The following is a 25,712-nucleotide window of genomic DNA, read 5'->3' as shown; positions in this document are numbered from 1 at the left end:
TCCCAATAACTGATAATGATGTCTGGTAGTCTGTCAACTCCTCTATGCATCCAGGCCAAACCCTGCGACTTCAGAAGTGATACCCCGAGACACATCCGATGTGGGTCTAGATGGGCCGAGTCTATCATTTGGAGCGCCGTACTATGGTCAGCAAAAAGCACCGCTCATCTGACAGGGATATAAATTCTCCAAATCGTGTTGTCTGATACTAATTCATCGTATGATACTCCGTAGACACTCCAGAGCTCTTTCAGGGCTACCTACTTTATTCGCGGCCCCGCACTATGCCGGCGAATCAATGACTAAGCTGCAGCGTGGCCTGGCCCAAGTAGGCAACACGCAGAATCCCCTTGGTAGAAAACTCCCTTTCGCAATCATTCCTCGAATCCCCACTGAATCTCTTATCTCGTATCCCGCGCGGAAATATTCCCTGTTCACAAGTCCCAGGTGCTCCCGCGACCGGACGCTTGGCAACATTGCTTTTCCCCAACTATCACCACCCGCCCGCGAACATGGCGAGCCGACAAATCACACGGCGCATTGTCACCAGCGCATCGATCGCATTATGCCTCATATTCTTCCTCTTTATTCGACCACAGGGGCCACCGAGCCCCGCTGTCCGCGCCCCAGGCCACATCGACCACTCGGCACCAGCCGCGCCGGGGATAACCATCCAAGATAGCACACTGAAGGGCGACGTGGTGATGCCAAGGCTAGGCAATGAGACAGTCAAGTAAAGTGCCCCGGGAGTGACCCATTGGGCAATTTACGAGCGTGGTGGGACAATTTGCTGACGGAATTGTTGGCTTTTCCAGGGCTGAATTAGGTCGTGCGACGTGGAAGTACTTCCACACTGTTATGGCGCGGTTCCCCGAGACACCCACAGAAGATCAGAAGGAGACGCTGCGCTCTTATATTTACCTGTTTGCTCGGTTATATCCTTGGTAATGAGATTCTCCTCCCCAGGTACTCCACCGTTCCGGTGCGAGGCTCTGTGCTAGATCGGGAGCTAACGGGTGATGACATCAGTGGAGAATGTGCTGAGCATTTCATGCAGCATTTGAGCAAATACCCGCCTCAGGTTTCTTCGCGTAATGCGGCTTCTGGTTGGGCTTGCTTCGTTCATAATGAGGTCAATGCCATGCTTGGTAAGCCTGAGTTTGACTGCGCCAATCTGGGAGAATTTTACGATTGCGGCTGTGGTGGGGACGAGGAGGGGGGTGAGGGCAAGGAGGGGGTGGCTGCTTCTCGGTCTGATGCTGGGAAGGAGGGCACGGGGAAGCACGATGGCCCTGCTGTGGAGATCTCGAAGGAAGAGTTAGTAACCTCCCATTGACGCATTGATTATGGGTCTTTGGTTGCTAACATGCGATTTAGGACGACCCGCGGTTGACGAGGTGTATCTTCGACTATTTTTTTCCGACTTCTATGGGGCTCATTCTGTCTGGTTTATAGCCAGTGTTTGGGTGCCTTGTAGACACCTTGTTGCTCACACTTATGGAGCTGGACTCCCTTGTATAATAATAAATTATCAGTTGACTATGTCAATATCAATCCATATACCCTTGTCATGTTCTGCATGTGGCTTTTGATATAAAGAGAGGTCTATCTCAAGGTCTCTGTCTGAAATACTATCTCGTTGTACTGACACAGTATAAACACATGCACCCCTCGACACATCTTGGTTTCTAATTCTCTTTCCCGATCATGTCCGCAGCTTTGCCCAACAGCATTTCCTCATGTAAGTAGACCCAGATACTTTGAGGGCTTCCCAAATCCCATAATATGAATGATATCGAGCTACAAGTTGGTCAACCATTAGTAGTTTACAAATCCCGCTTCCTCTAACTTCCAAAAGGCCGATCTTCACAAAATTCATGACCCGAGCATTCTACGCGCAAAGATCATCCTACCTGGTGACCAAGTGCGGAAGATGGCGCGCATGACCAAAGAGGCCCAGCCAACACATCCTTGAACGGCAAAGCAGACTCAAAGACACATTCCGTCGTACCAAGTTTGTCTTATCAAAAAGCACCGATTAAACTTTCTCTTGTTCTTCACTATGAGCAACAGCGATGATGTGGTCAGGTCCCACCCTCGTGATACCTAGCTTCCAACAGAGCGACTAGTTTCATGTGGCATGACGGAACCCTCCAAGGGCAGTATATTACAGACCTTAGTATAGAGTATAGAGGAAGGCATAGTCGGGGAAGTGTATTTGAGTTTAGGCCAATAATAGCAAGATAACCGTCAAGAAAGCATTTTACGAGTGGCCAGTCGGCCAGTCTGGCTGCTCTGTCGGATCGTCCCCGCGTCAGCCCGTTCAACTGGGAAGAAGCGACAAAATGAAAGCATGGGGTCTCCTGACAGGCCTACCATCCATGTCCGCGTGGGATCTGCGCCTTTTACCCTGAAACATGTACCGAGTCGAGTGTTGATAAATCAGGGGTTTCTCACTTTCTTTCGATTATTTTATACAGTGAATGTTCGCAAAGTAGTTGGAAGGAAGTACACTTTCAGCTGCCTCGACGCGCCCAGTCCATTTATATTACCCAAAATAGTCTAGTGTGGCTCCCGATCGAGACTAGCGTGGTCCTGCGCGCCAAATTTCGACGCGAAAAGAAAAAAGAAAAAAAAGAGAGGAAAAGCCGAGATATCGAAATTCGTATCCAAGCAAATTCCCCGCTTGGACGCTTTCTACTGGTACTCTCTCAAGGGATACAACCCCCCTCTTGAAAAGACATCTTTAAACTCTTGTTCGCGCACCTGATAGGGTGATCTCCAGTGTCAACAATGGTGTCCTTCTCTTGCGAAGTGAGTCCTATCTGCTATCTTAAGGTGTATGCCTTGCGCTTGAATCGCTGCTAACAATCAGCCCAGGCATGTGGTGATGTTCTCACCAAGAAAAAGCTTGACCCCCATCGCGGCCAATGTCGCGGCGCTTCCTTCACCTGTATCGATTGCATGGTGCATTTCTATGGATTGGAATACAGAGCTCATACGGTACGTCGGATCCGCGTCGCATTTCCGCATAATGGTCGTGGGGCTATTTTACTAGATCCCCAACTAGATCAACAAGGGAGACATCCGCTAACGAGTCCGCCTACCATAGTCATGCATGAGCGAGGCGCAAAAGTACCAGGGTGCTCTGTATAAAGAGAAGCCCCAGAAAGGAAAGAAAGGACAAAACAACAAGCAGAATCAGAACCAAACCCCCAACGGCCACCACCAGCAAGCCCGTGTGGAGAACGCACCTCCTCCCCCTGCCCCTACACCCCCGCCTGCCGGTGAGGTGAGAACTCCCGCTCCTGCCCCGACCAACAACGAGAAGGCTGTCAACGTGTTCGACTATCTCGTCGCCGATGAGACCCCGAACGCATCCAAAGTCTCTGTCGTCGCGCCCAAGGAACAGATGAAGATGAACCCCAATGCCAAATCAGTCTTCGAGCCCAGCGAGTCCCTCACTCGTGTCGAAACCAACCCCAACACGGACGACGAGGGTAAAAATTACGACATCGCATTCGAGGAGAATGGCTTTTCATACGGCGCCGGCCAGATCCCACACTCAGCCTCGCCCCCGAATGTGTCAACAACAGAGTTCGTCACACCCGCACCTAAGAAGAAGAAGGACCGCCGTCGCGAGGAGAAGGCCCCCGGCACTGTCAGCGAGAAGAAGCGCAAGCGCGGCCAAGCAGAGGTGCTCAGCACCCCGGGTGAAGCAGTCGACACCGCGATGATGGATGCCCCCTCCAGTATCATCAACAACGCCGGCACACCCATGCTGAACCACTCTGGTCTGACCGGCGGTCTGAACCGGATGATGCGCTCCGCGTCCCCCGACGGCGACGACAGCCCAGAAACCAGCCGTCGCGCCTACCAGGACACCTCGTCCCCGATCAAGCGCAGCCGCCGCAACGGCAAAGAAGCCAATGGCAACGGCGACCAAGGTCTCGGCATCTCAATGAAGAACCGCGCCGGCCGCCTCGTCTCCTCCATGTTCGGCGGCTCTGCCATCTCCAGCACCAACGGCTCAGAAACCGGTCCCAAGGCTCTTGTCCACAACCGCCGTGGCAGCTCCTCCAGCGGCGACGGCCAGCTCGACGTCCGCAAGAGCAAGAAGTCGCACCGCTCTCGCGCAGAAGAAGATGACTCCCGCAAGTCCAAGCGCAAGAGCTCAAACCCCACCGACGGCGACAGACCCTCCCGCCGTCTTAAGCAAATCGACGAACGCCGCGGCTCAGTCGACTCCTCCCACGGCCATCAGGTTACTGTCTACAAGCAGTCGCGGCCGCCGGCGCGCACGGACGAGGATCTGCAGCGCGAGCTGGGTCATCACTTCCTGTCGCTGGTCGCCAGCCATAGCGAGCGCGGCTGCTCCATTAACAAGGCGCTAAAGCGCTTCCACCGAGATCTCTCGGATGAGTATGATGCTGATCGTGGTCGTGATAATGGGCGCAGCCGGGCGGACCGGGAACGCAGGGTTGATGATGAGAAGGATCTTTTCCGTGCGCTGAGGCTCAGACGGAATGATCGTGGTGAGATTGTTGTGTTCATTTAGAGCATGGACTCGGTGTGTAAGATTTCAATCAAACGATAGGATGGCAATGCGTTGTTTGGTTCTTTGTTACGAGGTGAATGGGCTGGTATTTTTGCATAGCGCCATGTTTCTTTTGATGCGCCGGCTTCGATATTTGCATTTTTGTCTATATTAATTCAGGATTGGGACTAAATTGCATTGATAATGTGTTTTGGCTGTCTTTTCCAATTTCCTTCCTTTATCACACGTATGGAATCGAAGAAGTTACCTCGTTTCATCCAAGATCGAGCATATTCCCGAAGTCGGATTGTGCTTTGAATTTGCGGCAAGATGGTGTTTTAGATATAAGCCTCCTGCACTGGATCTTTGTTGAATGTCTTGGCACAAAGTGGAGTCAAACACCCGTGGACCCTCACTTTGTGATTACATGCATCAACCAAGACCAATGAATTGCATCAGTTCATGCTATCGCTCGGTGATACGAGCATGCCTCGATTTCATACATCTCCGACCCACCTTACCTGGGCACAATGAGTCATGTTGTGTAATTCCTCCAGGGCTGACTCACACCTGAGCCGCTTGCCACTATGTCACCGCCTATAGCACCGCCCAATTCTGCCATCCGAGCTTTTATCGCCTTCTAGATAATTCATTGTGCCACAATTTTCCCTCTTCGATCTGTAAGCGGGCTTTTGCCTTTTATTTTATTTCTTGTTGCATTATTTAGTTTCTGGCTTACGCTCATTTTACTTTGCCGTACTGTTTCAGCCTACATAGACCAGCACGCTCAGTCGACCACCGATTACTCTCTTCAAAACAAGCGCCAGTGAGAAAATCCACCGAAAGCATATGAGTACGCCAGGAGTCTCTAGTCAGACCTCTGCCGCATTCTCAGCCATGGCAACACCCCAACCAGAGACTTCAATCCCAGCCGGGCCACGACCTCCACGTTCTTCCAGACCATCTAGACGCAGAGGGCGGGGTTCTGCGAAGCGTGATGGTCAACAACAAACGCCTGCGGGTGAACCCCAAAGTCAAGCTGCGCCGCAAGCACATCCTACACAGTCTCAACCGCAGCCGAATACAACACCCCAGCCCAGTCAACAGGATGGGCCATCTAGCTCGCGGAGAGGGGGAAACAGAGAAGGAAGAGGCCGGAGACAACGGAACCCGCCCCGGCAGGGACAGAATCAGAATGGAGGACATGAAAGCCAAGAGACACGACCAGAGATGCGAACCCGTGGGATGAGAGCGCGTGGTTTCGAAGCCCAGTTGACAAGACCAGACCAAGCCGAAAATGGCCCTCTATTGGACGGTGCGGGGCATTTACATGACCAGTCATTGAGAGCCGATGTGCCGGATTTTGTACCGGGCATGCCGTCATCTCAACAAAGACAACCTGCCGAATCAACGCCATCTGCAAAAGGGAAAGGTAAAGCCAGACAGCCTAGGGCACCGCCACCACCCAAAGTCACTGCAAAGTCCACAGCCGACGACCTAGCCACCCGCATCCACGAAGATATCTCGCATAACCTATACGAATGTCCTATCTGCTGCAGCGAGCTTGGTCGCAGGTCCAAGGTCTGGTCTTGTGAGCTATGCTGGACTGTTTTCCATCTGAGCTGTGTCAAGAAATGGTCCACAAATGAGGGTGCAGCTGCACAGAGAGCTTCTGCTCAAGAAGATGGACAGGATTCCCCCACTCCCCGCGCTTGGCGCTGTCCGGGTTGTAACCTTTCTCAACAAAACTTCCCCACAAGCTACTCTTGCTGGTGTGAGAAAGAGGTCGATCCTAGACCACTTCCTGGTTTGCCCCCGCATTCGTGTGGTCAGACTTGTTCACGGCCTCGCAAAAATTGCCCCCATCCTTGTGATACGACTTGTCATGCCGGTCCGTGTACGCCTTGTACTGCTATGGGCCCGATCCAAGATTGTTTCTGTGGCCTTAATTCGTCGCAGAAGCGTTGTCAAGATACCAATTATGAGGATGGATGGAGCTGTGGCGAAATCTGTGGTGAGTTACTGCCCTGCGGGGAACATACATGTCCACTTCCGTGTCATGAGGGACTGTGTGGTGGCTGCGAGGTTAGCATCGACGCCCGTTGCTACTGTGGAAAACTGCAGACGGAAATGCTGTGTAAGTCAAAGGATGATGAAGAAGATAGTCGAATCGTCCGCGAGGATGGCTCAGAAGATGAGTGGACCGGCTGCTTTGGCTGTGGAGAGACATGTAACCGTCCATATGATTGTGGCAAACATTCATGCCAGAAGAACTGCCACCCGCAAGATCCTCATCCTGCACACTGTCCACAGTCACCAGATGTCATTGTCAATTGCGCCTGTGGCAAGACACCGCTATCTGAGATCCCGGGATATACACCTCGTACCTCCTGCGAAGACCCTATCTTGAATTGTCAAAAGCCTTGTGGCAAGACACTGCCATGTGGTCATGCTTGCGAAAAGCTGTGTCATGTTGGATCCTGTGGCGCTTGCCTGCGCAATGTTCACATCAAGTGCAACTGTGGTCGTACTAATAATCTGACAATCTGTCACCAAGGCCAGAATGAGCCTCCCCAGTGTCCACGCATGTGCAAGGCGACTCTGCACTGTGGTCGACATGCATGCACTGAAAGGTGCTGTCCGGGAGAGCAAAGGGCGAACGAGCGCCAGGCTGCACGTCGTAAACTCAGGCCCCATCTTCGCCCTGCTGATGAGGACATCGAGGCAGAGCATATCTGTACTCGCATATGTGGCCGGATGCTGAAATGCGGAAGGCACACATGCCCGGAGCTTTGCCACAAGGGTGCTTGCAATACCTGCAGGGAGGCAGTGTTCGAAGAGATTCCGTGTAATTGCGGAAGATCTGTTCTGTATCCCCCTCAGCCGTGTGGAGCAAAGCCGCCCGCTTGCAACTTCCCCTGTGAGCGTCCAAAGCGATGCGGCCACCCTCAAGCCGCACATACCTGCCACACAGACGAGGAGAACTGTCCCAAGTGTCCATTCTTGACCGAGAAGGCGTGTCTGTGCGGAAAGCGGGTGTTGAAAAACGTGCCCTGCTGGCTGACAGATGCGCGCTGCGGTCAAGTATGCGGACAGCTGCTCAAGTGCGGCTCTCATTTCTGCCGGAAGGACTGTCATCGCCCCGGGGATTGCGAAGACGCAACCAAACCTTGCAGTCACCCCTGTGGAAAGACTAAGACCATGTGCGGCCATCCTTGCACAGAGCAATGCCACGCGCCATACGCATGTCCCGAAAAGACACCATGTTCGTCCAAGATCGCAGTGACATGTAGCTGTGGACGACTGCGACAAGAGAGACGCTGCAATGCCGCCAAGGCCGTGACCTCCAAGGGCCAGGTGCAGTCGCCCCCGCGTCATCCAGAGTTGACCCCGTTGGTTTGCGACGACGAATGCACGCGTCTGGAGCGGAATCGCTCCCTGGCCGGCGCTCTCGGCATCGACATCAACCAGACAACCACGCTTCAAACCATCACAGCCCAGAACCTCCCCTACTCCGAAGAGACTTTGAACCAATACGTCCAGCTCGCATGCTCGGTCCCTCTATCAACCCTCCAAACCTACGAATCCAACCTCCACGCCCTGGCAGCAGCAGACAAACCCACCCGCTCATTCCGCTTCCAGCCGGCGAAATCCACTCTCCGTGCATTCGCGCACTCCCTCGCCGCGGACTGGGGCTTCGTGACAGAAAGCCACGACCCAGAACCCCACCGCCATGTTTTCGTCTTGAAACCGGTTGCCTGGACACCTCCCCTCTTCGGCATGGGTAGCGGATCGACCATCGGCATCGGCGGCATGAGCGTGCGCGAGTGCGTTAAGCTCCGCGAGCGCGAGCGCAGCAAAGAACAAGAAGCGCGTCGTGTCGCCGCCCTCGAGGCTAAGGCCACCCGTGAAGCCGCTAAGGTACAGGCTAGTACTGGAGACGGCGGGTGGGCTCAGGTTGCTTCGAAGAGTAAGGGTGGTAGCGGTGCTGGCTCGAGGGCTGGAACTCCGGTTCAGAACTCGTGGGTGAGCAAGTCTATCTATGCTGCTCTTGATGGTGATGGGGCGAAGAAGGAGCGTTTGGTTCTGAGATCTGGTGTTGGGGTTGGAAAGTCTTTGCGTGCAAAGACTCCTGCGCCTGAGGTTGTTGATGATTGGGAAGAGGCTGAGGAGAAGGAGGAGAAAGAGGAAGCGGGGCAGCAGGACCAGGGCCAGGAAATATCTGTTCGTGAGGACCCTGAGGGCAAGCCTGAGCTTGCTCCCGAGACCGAGGCTCCTGCGGACGATGGCCCCACTCAGGCTGAAGCAACTGGAGCTGAAGCAACTCAAGCCGAAGCAACTCAAGCCGAAGCACCTATCACAGATGATGTGCCAGTCTAAAAATTTGGACAGGATTTGATGATTGATGACCTGAGGAACAACAAATATGTTTCAAAGCGTTGGACATGTCTCATTCTTTGCGAAGTCACTTGCATTAACTTCGGAGTTTGGAGTTTCATCATACACGATACGATGTCGCATGTCAAAAGTATCATGCGCGTAAGCAAAGGGAAATAAAGAAAACCCAAGAACTAGCTAGAAAACTCGAAAGCGATCCTCAAAACAAGGCCAAATCATCAATATGCAGATCTCAAACCAAAGACGTAGCCATTAATCTCCACGGATCCCAGCTACACACTCAAAACTCAGCCCCCTACTTCTTCACCGGCACCACCTTAACGAACTGTAGACATCCCTCCTTCATCGCCCGGTAAGGTCCATGCTCCATCCCAGGTTCTCGGTAGGCATAAGCACCAATACCCCATGACTGTCCGAGCGAAAGATCTTCCAGCCCGCCGCGCAGAGTGCAGACCTCTTCGATGTAGGTATGTGTTATTGGCCCTGTCTGTGCAGAAACGGTATTTGGCTCCCACCACTGCAGTACAGCTTTATGTTCTCCATCGCCGTTTAGTAGGAATTCCCATACCCCTGGCGCGATCGAGTACCAGGGCAGCGCGGATGGGGAGTCCTTGGGTGTGCCCACTGGTGGATGGGGTGGTGGGGTGGAGAATTCTTTTTGATGGATTGCCATTTTTGTTGGTTTTTCCTAGGCTCCTTTTTCTGGGATGGGGGGATGGGGATGTGGGAAAGATGGGGGATACTGGGAGATGAGGGGGTTGTTCTCGAGCAGCTGGATTTAGACGGTGTTTTTAAGGTTATAGTTCAGGGACCCAGTTCACATGGGTAACCTTGGTTGGGCAGTAAAATGATGACTAATAGACGTGGGTGGATCCACCGTTATATCAATGTAGATGTATAACATATAGAGATGTAAGTATTAGAGCAGACTTTTGGCACATATCTAGTTGAAACTACGTTGTCTATAGAAAGATAATCAACTTTTTCCGTAAAGATAATTTATGGATGCACAGACGGGGATCCATGCTGTGGACAGAGATAGCATATTAGAGCTAATCGAGGTATGGATGTACTATGGTATGTTAGCGAAGTTGTTATTTTTGCTTTTATTTGAGACTGATTTTAATTCAAGTGTGTTGAAAAGCAATAAATTGTAAATGAAGCCTTGTGGCTACTTTTAACATCAAAGGATCAAAAGGTACAGCGTGCAAAGCTTAACTCGAATATTTGGCGGATTAGTTTCATGCTAGAAAATCACATATATCTTGTTTAGATATACTTTGCTACATAATACTATTATCTTTGGGGATCCTTTATTTCATATCTACCTGCTCTCAAGTTCGAGGAATTAAAGGAAAAAGAATGAATCCTCCTGATGCTGTGTTGAACGTATGCATCGGTCTCGCCGGTCCGGCCCAATATGGCAGTTAGCTCACCCCGCCCTAAGCTCGCAGAAAGCCATAGCAGCTAACGGTTGGTCTACCCAGTGGATGATTCATAAATATCTCCTTTCAGTGAAATATAAGGGACCCATATATCCTAATTAGGCAATATTGATGCCTAACTTTAATTACTTTCTGCCTTAATTACATGGCACTCAACAGCCTGCTTATGTCAGTAATTATGTCATCGCATAGTCCGGCACGGCATTTCTTATCTGGAGATTCGGAGATTCATTTTATTTACTCTTCAGACTCAAAATGCCATCATTCCGACTACAGGGATTCCAATCGGTGATCCGTGGCAATTCCCACCTGCTGCGTCACCAGCAGCGCCGGTGGGCACAGGTCCACGACGTCCGCTTCCTCGCCTCACACCATGATCCCAAGTATGTCTTGGAGAAGTATCGATCCAAGCTGGACCAGAAGGCCAAGGAGTGAGCAAACCTTCCTCAACAATTATTCCTACTCCAATACTAACTATCTTATCCAGAGAGGGACACGAATCAGTTGAGTCCTTGAAGGAAGCCTACAACCAAAAAATTCAAGAACTCCGCCGCGAAGCATCCACCGCAGCTACCCCAGAGCCCAGAACTCCTACATCCACCACCGCCGTCCCAGGCACACCCCCAGCATTCCAACCGCCCCCTCCCCCACAGGAATCGCGCACTGCCAAAGCCGCACGCGCCGTTTCCAGCGACTCCAGCCCCGTCAAGCCCCTCAGCTCTTACCTGGACGTCGAGAAGGTCCGCGAGCTCCCAGCCAAGGAGATCGAAGCGCTCTGGCGTCTCCGCTTCGCGGAGAACTCGCACGCCATCACCGCTGCGATCCCTCTCGACACATACAAGCGCATTATGCAGGCCGCACGCGAGAACCCGCAGTTCATCCTGCCCCTCCCGCGCGCGCAGACCCCCGAAGAGGCAGAGCAAGCGCCTGAGGGAGCTGGCACCGTTGCTGACATTCACTTCCTTCAATGGGCTTTCCACCCGCCTGCTGAGGGTTCCACTCTGTCGCCTTCCAACAACCATACCTCTACTGTGATCTTCACGAATCTGGGTGTTTATAAGATGCACGGCGCGTTTGCCCAGCCTCACACTACCATTACTCACCACCTCGATCTGGCGGATGAGAAGGGTCTGGTCCTTATGCATGGCCAGATTATTCCCGATGGCGGTGTTTCGGCACCCGAGGCCACTTGGCTTGTTAGCTGTGTACAGCGCTTCTATGACTTTGAGGGACAGGCCTCTGGTCGGAAGAGTGAGCTTGTTCGCATGTTCACCCGGGGTGATGTTGAGAACTTCAAGGTTGAGGAATTGGTGGACGAGGCCGAGAAACTTCAGTAGTTTGTTTCTGTTGTACTAAACCTTGTGGCTTGTATATTATATATCTCCCTATTTCGTTTTGTGTGATGGCTTTATAGATCTTTGGGTTGGGCTCTCGTGGTTTCAGTTATAGACACGGGTATCTCCAAGGAATTGACCATTCATCATAGAACAGATGTAAAAAAATGAAACAGAATTGATTGATTTCCAATATATGTATTATTTGATATATAACCAAGTGACACTAACATGCTTGTGGGCTCCTTGTGCATGGATTAGCCCTTATTTATAAATTCGTCCAAACAAAACTCGAATGGGCATAGTTAGTGATATATCACTATCTTACCCACATAGGTAGTATTAATTGAGAAGCATCCCACTCAGGATTACAGCCCAGCTTCTCCATCACACAGGTTGGGCATACTACATAGTAACATCTATACTATCTAACAGTCTCGGATTATCAGAGCGTACTCGCTGGCAATTAACTCGCTTCTAATATATTCAACCATCCATCCTAACAACCCAGAATGACATCTGTTTAGTATCATCACCCTGCCAATCCCCAAACCTCTCCCCCAAAGTCGCCGCAGTTTCATACCCGGACAATTGACTATGCACCTCCCACAACTCAACATCAACAGTGTTCCACAGATCCTTGATCGTCTGATCACTATGCCGATACATATTCCAGCCAAGACTCTCCATAAAAAACGGACCTCCCTGCTCAGCGCTAATATTACGTCCAAAAACTATAGAACCAGCCCTAGGAGTAAGAAGTTTCTCAAGCCGAGCAACGATAGCCCGCTGCTCCTCAAAGCCAAACAGATGCAGAAAGTTCCCCAAGTGAATCAAATCAACAGACCCACGTCGATCAGCCAAGAAGTCTTCGTCGAAGATGCTCCCAGTGACAAATTGCGCAGAAAAGGAATCTTCGTCCCGGAATAGTTCATACCCCAATTGAATAAAATCACCCTTGATATCAGCTCCGATCAGGTTTGTCGCTGAAGATAGTCCCGCATCAAATGATATCTTGCGTAGGTCTTGGCCGAAACAGCAGCCTAGATCGAGTAGGGTCTGTCCCTCGCGTACGCGGTCTACTACCTGCGTGTAGATTGGGGAGAGGCTTATGCTGAAGTTTAAGAAGCGGAATAATCCAATGCAGGGATATGGATGGCTGTGAGAACTTCGATATTAGCCTTGTCGTTAGAAAAATATATCGACCTATTGTGAGGTTTTTGTGTGTCGTGCTTACACCTGCCATGCCTTGTCGCGGATTTTGTATATGTGGTCTTTGACTTCGTCTTCGGATTTCAAGCCTGTGTATTGTAGGAACAGTTTAAGGGTTGATGCAGGTAGCTGTTCTAGGGTTGATCGATACCATGCAACTGTATTATGTGCTGTGGCCATGGTGCTTGGTTGGTCAAGTCCCTTGGAGTGTCCGATTTGTACTAGAATTGTGTGATAAATAGTAGAAGAACTCTTAGGAAATACACCGAAAGAGTCAGGCTAGAGCTGGTTTTGTTGCCCTTCCGGCTCTATGTTTCTCCAGAGCCTCGGATGCTCTTTTTGGGTTCCTTAGCATGTAGCCTTGAATGTGAGAGGGAACCTTCTGCTTACTATGCCCCTCTTCTGACAATTCAGGCACCGAGGCAACCTAGACGAGCAATTGGTAGTTCTCCACGGCGCAAGACCTCCTCTTCGAGGGTTGAATTATGATGAAGCCTGCTTGGACCCGACCAGAAGGTGACTTTCTACTTTTAGATGTACGCATCGAAGCAGAACAAGGATAGTTCTTCCCACCACGATGCAACACGAGGAAAATATAGCACCCAAGGATGTATTTGGATGAACGGTGCTTGGGTTTTCACTGCCTCTCTCCCGCAGAAGCTCATGAGTTTTGGGGACCACTGGACAATGACAACGTAGGATATGTCGTCGATAGGTATCCAGCACTGTACAACGAAAGATCCATGAATAAAATTATTATATTCGTACCGAGTTCAAAGGGTTCTCTCCGTCTAGTATTTGCATAGAAGGAAGTTTGCCGGAGAAAAGTGAGCAGAGAAAAGAAACACGCCCAGCGCCCGACCTTGAGCCAATATTGTAAACAAAACGAATATGATATCAGTGAGCAAGAAGGAAACAAGAAATAAACAAGAATCGAACGTAGACTGGACAGGAAGAGGTAGAAGAAAGCAAGGGGCCATTCTCAATCCAACCAAATGGGAGGTATGGCCCTTCACCCCGAGGGCTTGGGGTCAATAAAAGGAAGTCATCAAGGCCATGTATGGGCCATAAGAGGCAGGCCTTGATCATTTGAACGGATGCAAAGGAAAATTCGTGTCTTGGTTGCGTGGCAGGGGTATCATGGTCATAATCAACAGTTCCTGTCAATTGATTCTTGTGTTGTAGGGGCCGAAACCAGACGTCTAGATTGGCCGTCGAAAAGGGGTTTGACAGCCAAGCATTGAAGCAAAGCTTTAAGTGTTTGCACTTCTTGGTGGAAAGGAAAAATTGGGAGGAAAGGCTTTAGGCAAAGGGTTCACTTCACCAGAGGGGATTCGAAAACCCCAAGCAAGAGAAATAAGTCACATCGGTTTACTGTTTATTAGGTAGCACTTCTTCCGTAATGAAGGAAAGAATGTGCTCGAAGTAGCCTGGCTCAGCAACAGAGTCATTATGACCGCCATTCGGGAGTGTGCGCCATATCTTGCATTCAGACTGGCAAACGGCAAATAATTGGGTCATATTCGACGGGCTAAGTGGGGTTAGCAATGAAAATGCTGCGCTTGGAGCAGACAAACTTACGGGACAAGCTCATCCTTGAGTCCACTCAGGAAAAGGACTGGGGTTTTGGTGATCTTAGGCAGCACATCTTCACTGGTCCAATATTGGTGGCAGAAACGTGCCAGATACCGTGCTGGGGGAAAGACACTAGCTTCAAGTTAGTATTGCTCGCCTGGAAATCTTGTCGAGAATTCGAAAACATACTTTGGGATCAACTTGCGAATGCTCAGGAAAGTGTTCTCTAAGATCAGTCCTGCGATATCACCTTGCTCCTCATTGGTGGCAACTAGATTGATAGCCACGGCGCCACCTAAACTTTGTCCGTAGACAACGATCTCGGTATCCCTTGTCTCTGAGCGCTGTCGTAGGTAATCAAGGCCAGTTTGAGCATCGATCTTAATACCGGCTTCATCCGGTGTGCCTGTAGACATCCCGTATCCGCGGTATTCCAGCAGGAAAACATTGCACTGAAGAGTATCCTGTATAGCTTTGGCGATGGGAACGCGGTGGCCGATGTTGCCAGCATTTCCATGGAACATCAGGACTGTCAGATTGCGAGAGAAGCGCCCTGGTCGTTGCCGAAGAAAAAGGGCATGCAAGGACTCCCCGTCGGGCGTGGGGATCTGGAGATCTTCAAAGTCGCTGATGCCAAATTGGCGAGGACTGGGGACGTTTGTGCGCGCATCCACGGGGACATTGCGGGGGTAGATGAGTTCACTGGGGGAAATGATCAGCTTCGTAAACAAATGGCCTAGATGCCAATAGCGTACTTTTGCTTGAAGTAAAGAAGCCCACTTGCAACAACAGCCAGACCAGATGATGCAAGAACTGGGAGTCGCATGAACTGCGCAGCACTGTTGGCCATGCTGCTGATGCTCCAGGCTGGAGGTGGAGGGGATTCGGACATGGCGCTCAAGTTGGCACTTTAAGAGTGGGGACCAGATAGAGGACGCGACAAAATGAGGTCTGGGAGATTCTGGTATTGCAAAATTATCGACTAGTAGATATGGCCAATGCGACCAGAGATGGATACAATAAGTTAATAGGAACAACCACAGAAGAAAAGGGCAATTGGGCTTCAGGAGTCTCGCGGGGGAGAAGATGGTAAGTCGATCGCAGGGGCTGGGACCTCACCGCCCGAGCTGCCGCGTTGTGAGCTTCTGCCTGTGTTCATGATAGCATCACCTCTACTTCTTCCCTTAACCTCCTTCTTCTCCTTGTCGTTTTATCTGGTCTATTGAAGTCATCTTTCTACCTTTTCTATTTTCTCACGAACACAGCACAAAATGGTCGCCCCCCATGGAACATCAGGAATGCTCGGTGAAGGTGAGCAGAGCTATCGTCATCCGCCGACAGCAACCAGCTAACATCTCCAGATGGCATTCACGTCGATATGAACCACCTGAAGTCTGGCGAGGTCAAGTAAGCTAAGCTCATGATGATATTATTTACCGTGGAGCTACACAACGCATACTAACCTATTACTCCTCATTCAGCTTGGGAACCTCGATGTGAGTTAAGCTGGAGCTCTCGAACCTTACCATCTCCAAGCATCCCCATTAACGTTCCAACAGTATGGCTATCAACTTCAAAGACGGAGTCATCCTCGGTGCAGACAGTCGAACAACCACCGGTGCCTACATTGCCAACCGAGTCACCGACAAATTGACACAGGTGCACGATACCATCTGGTGCTGCCGATCGGGTTCCGCTGCAGACACCCAGGCTGTGGCCGACATTGTCTCCTACCATCTCAACATGTACGGCGTAACGAATGCCGAGGCCCCTACCACACAGGTTGCTGCATCACTCTTCCAGGAATTGTGTTACGAGAACAAGGATGCGTTGAGGTTTGTACCTGAGTCTTTGGGATCATTGGTGATCGCTCGAAATCCATGCTAACTGAACAATAGTGCAGGTATCATCCTTGCTGGGTGGGATGCACGACACGGAGGTCAGGTATACTCGATACCGTTGGGAGGATCCCTTCACAAGCAGTCGTTTGCTATCGGCGGTTCGGGCTCGACCTACATCTACGGTTATACCGATGCCCACTGGCGGGAACAGATGACGGAGGAAGAAGGCATCGATTTCGTGCGGAGTGCTTTGCAGGAGGCGATTAAGTGGGACGGCAGCTCTGGTGGTGTCATTCGTCTCGTGGTCCTGACCAAGGCCGGTGCCGTGAGACATCTCTACCTGCCAGACAACGGCTACACCGGGCCGGGAGTGACGAATTAATAAGTGTTCTAATATTGCGTCAATCTCCAAATGAAATGGTTTCATGATCCCAGTTCTCCGGTCTTCGCATTCTGCTATCCGCCCCCACCGGGGATATACTATGTCTGAGCGCGAATTATGACAAGTCTGACACTAGTCCACGGGTGCTGCCATACCCCCACCTTTATCATCGGGCTATGTAGGGAGAAAAGGACCGAGCAGTTCAAGAAGCACTAGATCGGAAGTGTTCGGCCAGCTGGCTATTGGGTCATATCTGCCGAGTGGGTATACTTGAACCGGGAGGAACACCATATTTATATACCCTGGTCTATTACTATTATGGCATGAGTGACTTGGTACTATGGTACTCCGTACTCCGTACTCCGTACTCTGTAGGACACTAGATCTGTATTTTCCACAAGTACTGCCCAGACCTTAGAGAGATAACTAGTCAGGTAGAACATGTCATATCCCACCTGCAGCATACAAACTGCCATGCTTCTCCATTATTTAATGCAAGTCTATACCCTGGATAAAGGGAAATGCATGGTTATTCTATAAAATTGGGAAATATCCACATTAGAAGTACAAGATAGATTCATCCCCGGACTACAACATACAACATAAATATCAAATCCCCATTTTGGTTAATGAGGGTAAATAACGCTAAGACATTGCCCAATGTCCGAATCATCACTTATCCATGACACGGGCTCGCAGATCCTTCTATCATTCGTCAATATAGTCTGGCTTATAGACCCTCTACACCGTCTTTTATATCAAGGGAGTCTTTACTCCGTATGTTGTACTCCGTAAATGACAGGTAGATAATCTCTTTGAAGTACGGAGTAGAATATGTTTCCTTTTTCTTTTCCTCCTTTTCCTCCTTTTATATCTTATTTACGGAGTAGTCCAAACAAGAATTATACCTATATAAAAAGTTACAAGTTGAATGTTTTAATTAATTGAATCCTGTTTCATCTTCCCCCCCCCGGAGGCCACACTGACCTCACTGACCTCACCTTGACCCAAACTCCCAAACTCCCTAACTTCTCCAAACTCCCACATATCTCCATATTGCGCGTCATTTCCCCCTTATCCTGTTCTTCTATTCTTCTCTTCTCCTGTTCTATTCTCCCTTATCTTTTCTATTTCAAATGGATTCGATCGGCAGTTGTTGATCCTCGACCTCTCCCTCCGTTTAAGACTGGGGATTTTCCCTGATTCCGTGGTCTAGCCCTTGTGGCAATCAAAAGTGTATGCAAACCCCTCTCTCTTTTCCCTTGTATTGCGTACATCATTTCTATTCTCTGTTCTCTATTCTCTATTCTCATTTCTCATTTCTCATTTCTCTTGCCTCTTTCTATATCCCCATGTGTCCGGTTTAATAGTGGCGAGTCCGAGCTGCGACCGCCTTGCTGACCCGTGTTCCCGCAGAAAAACAGACCACGATAGCCTTGACATGGGCTCCATCGTCGTCAACCACGTGCCGTCGGATCATAACGACATGGTGGGAGGCGCAATCAATTCAGATTCAGTTTACTCTTTCGCCCAGCCAATGGACACTCACTCGACTTCCTCAAATACCCCCACCTCTACTGCCCCACCGTCTGTAGGCTCTGCTCGGCTTCCTGTGCATGCGAACGATGTACCGGCTTACATCAACTCATACACACCTTCACAAGCTTCCCGCGCTTCTTCCGATACTCCCAACTTCACCCCACGACCGCCCTCGATGACGTCTCATCCCAGCCATGCCTTTCCTCAGGACTCTTACTCCTCAGCACCTACCCCACCAACCCAGAGCGGGAGCAACTCATACTCTTCTAATCAGTCAGCGCCGGATTCACCACGCCTCCAACCCACATATCAGTCCATGCAGTCTGTGCCTGGCTCCGAAGCCAATTCACCGAGTCGCATTCGCGTCCAAAGCTTGTCCCACATCCAGAGTCTCGCCAGTGAGGACTTGATGAGTTCCCGGAGCTCACACAACCCCGGAACCGGGTCACAACAACGACAGTATGAGATTAGCTCCATGCCGGTCACGGAGATCATCGAGATGGTCGCTGGGCTTTTGACGAAGATCACGACCACGAACGATATGCATCACGAACATGTACATCGCCACATCCCGCCACCCGAGGGCACCTCCAACCTCAGCCCACAGGCTACCAGCGTGCTCGCATTCCACGGAAAGAATGTCCCGACCATCACCATCCTGAGTTATCTGACTCGGATTCACAAATATTGTCCCACAACCTACGAGGTCTTTTTAAGCTTGCTGGTTTACTTCGACCGTATGACCGAGCTGGTCAACCGTGATCAGCTCGAGCAACTGCACCAACGTTGGGACTCTGCCGAAGAATCCGGATCTTCGTCTGCATCTACAGAATCTCCAGGATCCCCCGGGATGCAGGATTCTCTAATGGCGACACCTCCCCCCTCCACAGGCTTTACTGCGCAGGACTCGCAGGGGTCAACAATCTCGCCCGGACTCTCACCTCAGTCGGATGCTGAGGCACTTTCACATTTCTTCGTCGTTGATAGTTTTAATATCCATCGACTGGTCATCGCTGCCGTGACCTGCGCGAGCAAGTTCTTCTCTGATGTTTTCTACACCAATTCACGTTATGCAAAGGTATGTGATTATTATATTTGACTCGTGGATTACCACTAATCATGATTGGATATGCAGGTTGGCGGTCTCCCACTGGTGGAGCTCAACCACTTGGAACTACAGTTCCTCCTTCTAAACGACTTCCGACTCGCCATCACCGTCGAAGAACTAGAGTCGTATGGGACAATGCTCGTAGAGTTCTATGCACGAGAGGTTGTGACCCAACAGCAACAACAACACCACAGAAGTCTTCCCCGCGCGATTGATCCCCCAGCGGCCGACGCGTACTCCGATGGCATGTACATGCGATCCCGCGATAAGCCTCGCGACCACGCCGAGTTCGGACAAACTCCGACACCACCGTAGTCCGTTTGTCGGATACCTGAATTTGCCATTCTACACGGTACATCTCTTTTCTTCCCAAGTCCATGATCCACCCATCTTATCCTTTCCATCTTTTTCTGCTATCCTCGATCCGTTGAGCGTTTGCTTATCTCATATATCGCACTCAACCTTGTATCCATTCTGGTTTCTGGCGTCTCATACCCTTCCCCCGTCACCTCATACACACACACCCTTTACACCTCTCTGGATCTGTTTCAGCGCATTCGCACGTCATGACTTGTATAGAGTTTTGGTTCTCAGCTGGCCGGGCTTCGCGGGTTGTCTCTTTACAACTATTCCCCCTTCTTGCAACATACATAAACATCTACTTGATCTTGTTACTGGTCTTGTGAGTTTATGCTGTCTTCTCTTATCTTTTTCATGGGTTGGTGTTATGCTGGCGCTTTCCTTGCATCACGAGTTTGTTTACAGATTAACTTGTTGTCCTTTAGGGGTAGTCTCAAATATCTTTCTAATATGCTTTCCTTTCATTCACATTTTCGATTTTGCATTATAGCCGTAGTCCCATGGATTCGTGGAGTAGTCCGAGTATATCAATCCTCGACTTTCGAGTTTTGAGAACTATGTGAACAAAACATTGGGCAGTAATTGATATTGATATCGAGTGTCTGGCTTCATCCCGACAATAGTAAATGAGCCATGTAAAATGGCACGTAGTAGACCAATGTCGACGGCAAAAGACAAACCCAACACCGCATGGCAGATTTTGGGCCTCGGCATTGGGCTTTGTGACAATTAGCCCTAAGTGACGAACTTCCCCGAAATACTGATCATACATATCTACATGAATATATAATGCATGATATAGCTATCCATTCAGACTGAGCAAAATCAGATAGCACTTCTATCATTCATTGACTGTTGGAACTGTCATCTCCAACGCAAAAAAAAAGCAATCACATTCTCTCCTGAATGGTGTCTCTTGTCTTCTGGTTTTCAGGAGGATACATGAATCGAGTTTGATCATATTGCCTTTTCATACATCCTCGTGGCTATGCCTGTCCTTCTTATACAGTTGTTTTCTGTCGTGACTCATGTCTCCTATAGCTCCAATGTCTGTGCTTGGACTTGACCTGGGAAAAAAACGGGAACATTGACAACCAGCTCACATTATCATATCCATGACGGAGGCTACTCTGACAGCAACCACTACAACCCTAAATCCTCGACCAACAATATCGGATCACTATCGCCGACTGATGAGTTTGGGAATACATCCAAGGAGAGTAGGCAAAACACTGACGAGGATCATCCACTCCTACTCGTCTCACTTCGACCGTCACCATGCCTGTCACGATTACCACAACTACGACAGCTAGTGCGTGTACCACAATGGATACAAACACCACGACTGCAGCCAGAGATGTTCCAACAGTGTCCTCGACGGGATGAGCTCGCCCTCCGTCCACGAGTGATTCATAGCAATTGAGAAAAACGGCACCTCAACAGTCACGGTGCCCGACATGACCAACACGCTCGTGCATGGTGAGGCTGCAACAACAACACAGGCACGGAAATAGTAGGTAATAAAGGCTACCATCTTGGGTGATGACCCAGTGTCGACGGTGACGGGATTTACTGGCATCAGATTATTTATACCTCACTTCTGGACAGAAATCCTTGGGTATGGGTGGTCGCTCTTACACGAGGAACATCAAGGCTGGTTTCGCATTTGGATGCTCACCAATTATTGACAGTCTCACTAGTCTCATCGGCAAGTGTCTTTACAGCCCGTTTGATGCGCTCCCAGGCTACAGTTGGTCAGCGCTATACGGCGTAGAGGTCTGTTGGGATACTGTTTAGGGAGAAGATTGTCAACACTTGAATGAGCCTATGGCTTACAATTTGCAGTATTCATCTCGGAAATCATGGATTGAGGTGAATTGAGCTTTGCTTGGCCATGTGTTTTTGGTAAATTTAGGTACTTCGTTTTGAAACATGATAGTCAATATCCTGAGATTAGGAATACTTTTCAGGGATTTTCGATTGGAATTTAGAATAGCTGTAGCTCCATCTGTGTTGGAAAATTTATATTACGACTCCGAGTGATCATGATCATGCATAATACACTTGTTTTATCCTCATTCCAGCCCTGGAGGGATACACGCACAGACCACTTGAATATACTCAGCTTCAACTTCTCATCCCAGGGCCCTTTCTTCTTCATGCCCCTCGCACTGCGAGAACACATGATGAAAAAAGAAATGAAAAAAGGTAGAAGGATACCAGCGGGCACTGAAACGTCAGTTATCGCAGCCATAGAAATTTATGGGTAAAGAAATGAACGTACTCCCTTCGCCAAAAAGGCGAGTCACCACACGTCCTGCTGCCTTCCGCACGTTCACAGACAGAGACGTTCGCCAACCCTCCCCTGAAATACATGGGGTCAGCCTGATATGACATGGTAGCAAAAGGGAGTGGGTTCATGTTTATCCTGAAAGACAAAAGATGAAGCCACCGCACGCTCTGCTGCCTTCCTCGCGATCACAGACAGAGACGTTCCCAAAACCATCCCCCGAAAGACATGCGATTAATCATAGCCCAAAAGAGGAAAGATGAAGCGGAATAATATTTACCTTAAAGAGAAAACAATGAAGCCACCACACGTCCTGCTGCCTTCCGCATGTTCACAGCCAGAGACGTTCGCCCTCCCCCTCCCCCGGAAGACATGCGGTTAGTATGCAGCCAAAAAAGAAGAAAGACAGAGTGGAGCCATATTTACCTTGAAAGAAACAAGATCAAACCACCACATGTCCTGCTGCCTTCCGCATGTTCACAGACAGAGACGTTTGACGGAGCTATACAATGTCAGCACACGAAGCAGGAAGGCCTTTCGGCTCAACCATGCTGTCTCCAAAAGAATTGGGTTAAAGGGAGAAGCAAGTCACCACACGCTCTGCTGCCTTCCGCAAGTTCACAGACAGAGACGTTCCGTTCGGTGGGTTCGATTCGTAGCGACGGTACCCGCCAACCAACTGTGTATGTTAGCCCATGAAACCATCAGAGGCCTGGGGTATACTTACCCCCGTCACCACTCCAATTAAGCCACCACACGCTCTGCTGCCTTCCACACGTTCACAGACAGAGACGTTCCCGAATCCCTCCCTCGGAAGACATGCGGTTAGTATGCAGCCAAAAGGAAGGGGTGGAATCATAATTACCTTGAAGGCGAAAAGAATGAAGCCATCACACGTCCTGCTGTCTTCCGCATTTTCACAGACAGAGACGTTTGACCGATCTATAAAATGTTAACACACAAAGCAGGAAGACCTTGCGGTTCAACCGTGCTGTTTTCAAAGAATTGGGTCAAAGGGGGAAGCAAGTCACCACACGCTCTGCTGCCCTCCGCGTTCTCACAGACAGAGACGTTTAGTCGGTACGATTTGCGGCGGCGACGCCCACCAGCCACCTAAGATTTATCGTGATGTTAGCTCTTGGAAGCATCAGATGCTTGTCAATGACTTGCCCTCGTCGCCATCCAATTGGGCCACCACACGCTCTGCTGCCTTCCGCACGTTCACAGACAGAGACGTTCCCAAATTCCTCCCCGGGAAGACATGCGGTTAGTATGCGGCCAAAAGGAGGAAGTGGAATTATATTTACCTTGGAGAAAGGAATGAAGCCACCACACGTCCTGCTGTCTTCCGCATATCCACAGACAGAAACGTTTCATTCGGTCGGTCTGATTCGTCAGAGCGATACCAGCCACCTAGAATTGATCGTGATGTTAGCTCTTAGAATCATCAGATGCTTGGCAAGTACTTACTTACCCTCATCGCCATCCTGAGCCACCACACGTCACTGCTGCCTTCCACGCCATCACAGACAGAGACGCTGCCCCCTTGTTTTCCAAGCACCTACCAGTCCCCGAAAGCAAAAAGAAAAATAAAAAGAAACAAAACAAGCAAGTCAAAAACGCCAAAAACGCCAACAAGCAGACACAGAAAGCAATTTTTTTGGGGTTTTTTGTTTTCACAAAATCAAACGGCAAATGCCTCAGCAGAACAAAACAGAGCGTGAACAAGACACAGAAAGCAATGTTTTTGGGGTTTTTTGTTTTCACAAAATCAAACGGCAAAAGCCTCAGCAGAACAAAACAAAACGTCAAAAAAAGCAGACCCAAAAAGCAACAAACAAGACGGGAGCAACAGAGTAAGGGGAAGTAGGGGAGGAAGAAAGATGAAGCCAAAGCAGCCGAGAAAGACTTTGAGGACACCGAATGCAGACCGTCAGCATCAAAAGAAGCATGTCCCATAGATGGACAGGAGCGCAAACGCAGCATATAATGCTGGTGCAAGACATGGGAAGAAAGACCCCAGCACAAGGCAGAGCCCACAAAGGTTGAAGAAGCAGGTTGTCGAGAAGGGACCAACCTGGACGTGGGTCTGAACCGCACGTACATGAACCTTTGGAGGTAGATCGCGAGAGTGGGGAGCAACCATGGACTTGGGCGCAGGCGCAAGGGATGATACTTCAGAGGGAGCATCAGGGTCTGGAAGTGCACGCTTGAGAGAGGACATGTCGGAGGCAAACCCACATGGCTTGGGGGCAGCCTCAGGCAGAGCGTCCATGAGCGAGCGCATATTGAAGGTGTCGTTCGGGTCCGGCAAGGCATCTGCCAGAGAGGACATGTCGAAGTCAGACCCATGCACTGAACTACCAGAGGCAGGCTCAGTCAGGGCGTCTTTCAGGGAAGACATGTCGAAGGCCGACTCATCGGAGGAAGGTGCGGACCGCGGAGAACGGGGCTCAGACACATACGCAGCAGCGAGATAACGGGCACGTACAACGCTCATCCACTGGGAATGGTTTTCGTACCGAGGTCCAGAGCTTCCAGGAAGCTTGGAAAGGAACCGCTGGTTGGTGCTTGAGGGATTTGAAGTGTACATGATGAACGACTTCGTCTCCGCGACCTGACCTCTTTTGAAGATGGCCTTTTTGGTCCGATCTGGCCGAGCCGGAATTGTCCTGACCTGCTCGAGGAAGAGCTTGTCGTCCGGGAAGCGTACTGTCTTCCGGACGGGCTCTTGAGGGGGGGTGGAGTCCCGGTCAGAGTCCGAAGCTGCGAGGCATGACTTCAGAGGAGGAGGGCGGTTTTTAGAAAGGAGGGGGAGGCGGCGAGAAGGACGAATCCTTGCCCCAAAAGAAGAAGAAGAAGAAGGGTGCATGATGAAAAGCTTTGAAAGCAATAAGAAATGGTTTTGGTAATCAAAAGCAAGTGCAAATGATAAATAGCCTGTGGCATGGGGAGAGGAGAAAGAAGAAAAGGAAAAGAGGACTGGGAGGAAATAAATAACAATTGGGATATTCCATGGCAACGGGCAATGGCAACAGGAAGGTACGATGAGATTGCAAACAGAATAGGAAGCTATACAGGAAGGTACGATGGGTGGTGGCCATGGAAACCAGCTTAGGGCAAGCAAACTACGTATAACCTCATCACTGGCAGGAGCATCCATGATATCACTACTACATATGTACATACTACATATATGGACCTCGGGATATACAGGATGGTACATATATATAGCTAGCTCGGGACTATCAAATTGATGGGAGTTAGGGCTAGATGATGCATAGGACCAAACCACCCTTCTTTCAATGGAAATCTATACTCTTTTTCTCAAGGCTGCTTTATCTCTGTTATTTTTGCTGTACTGACTAGAAGACCAAAAAAGACATCAAAAAGGATATCTAACAAGATAACCTAAAATAAACTAGTAAGAACGTTAGGAAAGACGTTAGGAAAGACGTTAGGAAAGACGTTAGGAAAGACGTTAGGAAAGACGTTAGAAAAGACACCAGAAAAGACACCAGACAAGGGTAGGATGATAGGATTATATTTCTAGGCAAGAAACAGCATTGTTATCATGGTCCCAAAGGACTGTCGTACATGACCTTGGACGATACGCTCAAAGCTTCATTTCGAGATTCAGGTGTGCATTTTCTGGGTATGACTCGGACGGAGTAGCTATCTATCAGGGAAA

The 25,712-nt window shown here is 49.9% G+C and overlaps 10 protein-coding genes across 10 annotated transcripts; 6 read left to right on the top strand and 4 right to left on the bottom strand.

Moving 5' to 3' along the window:
• Window positions 1-512: 512 nt before the first annotated feature.
• On the top strand, window positions 513-1,393 carry PEX2_076300 (flavin-linked sulfhydryl oxidase ERV2; the record flags this gene model as incomplete). Its single annotated transcript, XM_016744900.1, has 4 exons — window positions 513-733; window positions 816-923; window positions 967-1,317; window positions 1,378-1,393. 4 exons carry the CDS (start codon window positions 513-515, stop codon window positions 1,391-1,393), a joined length of 696 nt encoding a protein of 231 aa, XP_016598383.1.
• A 1,400-nt stretch (window positions 1,394-2,793) lies between these two features.
• On the top strand, window positions 2,794-4,558 carry PEX2_076290 (LYAR-type C2HC zinc finger protein; the record flags this gene model as incomplete). The annotated part of the gene is made up of 3 exons (XM_016744899.1): window positions 2,794-2,814; window positions 2,881-3,003; window positions 3,113-4,558. 3 exons carry the CDS (start codon window positions 2,794-2,796, stop codon window positions 4,556-4,558), a joined length of 1,590 nt encoding a protein of 529 aa, XP_016598382.1.
• An 828-nt stretch (window positions 4,559-5,386) lies between these two features.
• Window positions 5,387-8,917, top strand: PEX2_076280 (putative NF-X1 finger transcription factor; the record flags this gene model as incomplete). The annotated part of the gene is made up of 1 exon (XM_016744898.1): window positions 5,387-8,917. One exon carries the CDS (start codon window positions 5,387-5,389, stop codon window positions 8,915-8,917), a length of 3,531 nt encoding a protein of 1,176 aa, XP_016598381.1.
• A 313-nt stretch (window positions 8,918-9,230) lies between these two features.
• On the bottom strand, window positions 9,231-9,608 carry PEX2_076270 (uncharacterized protein; the record flags this gene model as incomplete). The annotated part of the gene is made up of 1 exon (XM_016744897.1): window positions 9,231-9,608. One exon carries the CDS (start codon window positions 9,606-9,608, stop codon window positions 9,231-9,233), a length of 378 nt encoding a protein of 125 aa, XP_016598380.1.
• Window positions 9,609-10,635: 1,027 nt separating this feature from the next.
• PEX2_076260 (ATP11 family protein) lies at window positions 10,636-11,717 on the top strand (the record flags this gene model as incomplete). Its single annotated transcript, XM_016744896.1, has 2 exons — window positions 10,636-10,811; window positions 10,868-11,717. 2 exons carry the CDS (start codon window positions 10,636-10,638, stop codon window positions 11,715-11,717), a joined length of 1,026 nt encoding a protein of 341 aa, XP_016598379.1.
• A 483-nt stretch (window positions 11,718-12,200) lies between these two features.
• Window positions 12,201-13,106, bottom strand: PEX2_076250 (uncharacterized protein; the record flags this gene model as incomplete). Its single annotated transcript, XM_016744895.1, has 2 exons — window positions 12,201-12,822; window positions 12,952-13,106. 2 exons carry the CDS (start codon window positions 13,104-13,106, stop codon window positions 12,201-12,203), a joined length of 777 nt encoding a protein of 258 aa, XP_016598378.1.
• Window positions 13,107-14,297: 1,191 nt separating this feature from the next.
• Window positions 14,298-15,393, bottom strand: PEX2_076240 (alpha/beta hydrolase; the record flags this gene model as incomplete). Its single annotated transcript, XM_016744894.1, has 4 exons — window positions 14,298-14,457; window positions 14,508-14,633; window positions 14,691-15,203; window positions 15,257-15,393. The coding sequence occupies 4 exons, from the start codon at window positions 15,391-15,393 to the stop codon at window positions 14,298-14,300; spliced, it is 936 nt and encodes a 311-aa protein (XP_016598377.1).
• Window positions 15,394-15,772: 379 nt separating this feature from the next.
• On the top strand, window positions 15,773-16,724 carry pre3 (proteasome core particle subunit beta 1; the record flags this gene model as incomplete). The annotated part of the gene is made up of 5 exons (XM_016744893.1): window positions 15,773-15,812; window positions 15,863-15,908; window positions 15,983-15,997; window positions 16,061-16,336; window positions 16,400-16,724. The coding sequence occupies 5 exons, from the start codon at window positions 15,773-15,775 to the stop codon at window positions 16,722-16,724; spliced, it is 702 nt and encodes a 233-aa protein (XP_016598376.1).
• A 1,441-nt stretch (window positions 16,725-18,165) lies between these two features.
• PEX2_076220 (putative cyclin-dependent protein kinase complex component) lies at window positions 18,166-19,686 on the top strand (the record flags this gene model as incomplete). Its single annotated transcript, XM_016744892.1, has 2 exons — window positions 18,166-19,341; window positions 19,399-19,686. The coding sequence occupies 2 exons, from the start codon at window positions 18,166-18,168 to the stop codon at window positions 19,684-19,686; spliced, it is 1,464 nt and encodes a 487-aa protein (XP_016598375.1).
• A 4,274-nt stretch (window positions 19,687-23,960) lies between these two features.
• Window positions 23,961-24,893, bottom strand: PEX2_076210 (uncharacterized protein; the record flags this gene model as incomplete). The annotated part of the gene is made up of 1 exon (XM_016744891.1): window positions 23,961-24,893. One exon carries the CDS (start codon window positions 24,891-24,893, stop codon window positions 23,961-23,963), a length of 933 nt encoding a protein of 310 aa, XP_016598374.1.
• Between the last annotated feature and the right edge of the window lie 819 nt (window positions 24,894-25,712).

This window comes from Penicillium expansum, assembly GCF_000769745.1.
Source record: "Penicillium expansum strain MD-8 chromosome Unknown contig261, whole genome shotgun sequence".
Lineage (NCBI taxonomy): Eukaryota > Fungi > Ascomycota > Eurotiomycetes > Eurotiales > Aspergillaceae > Penicillium > Penicillium expansum.
This window is presented reverse-complemented; position numbering and strand designations above follow the sequence as displayed.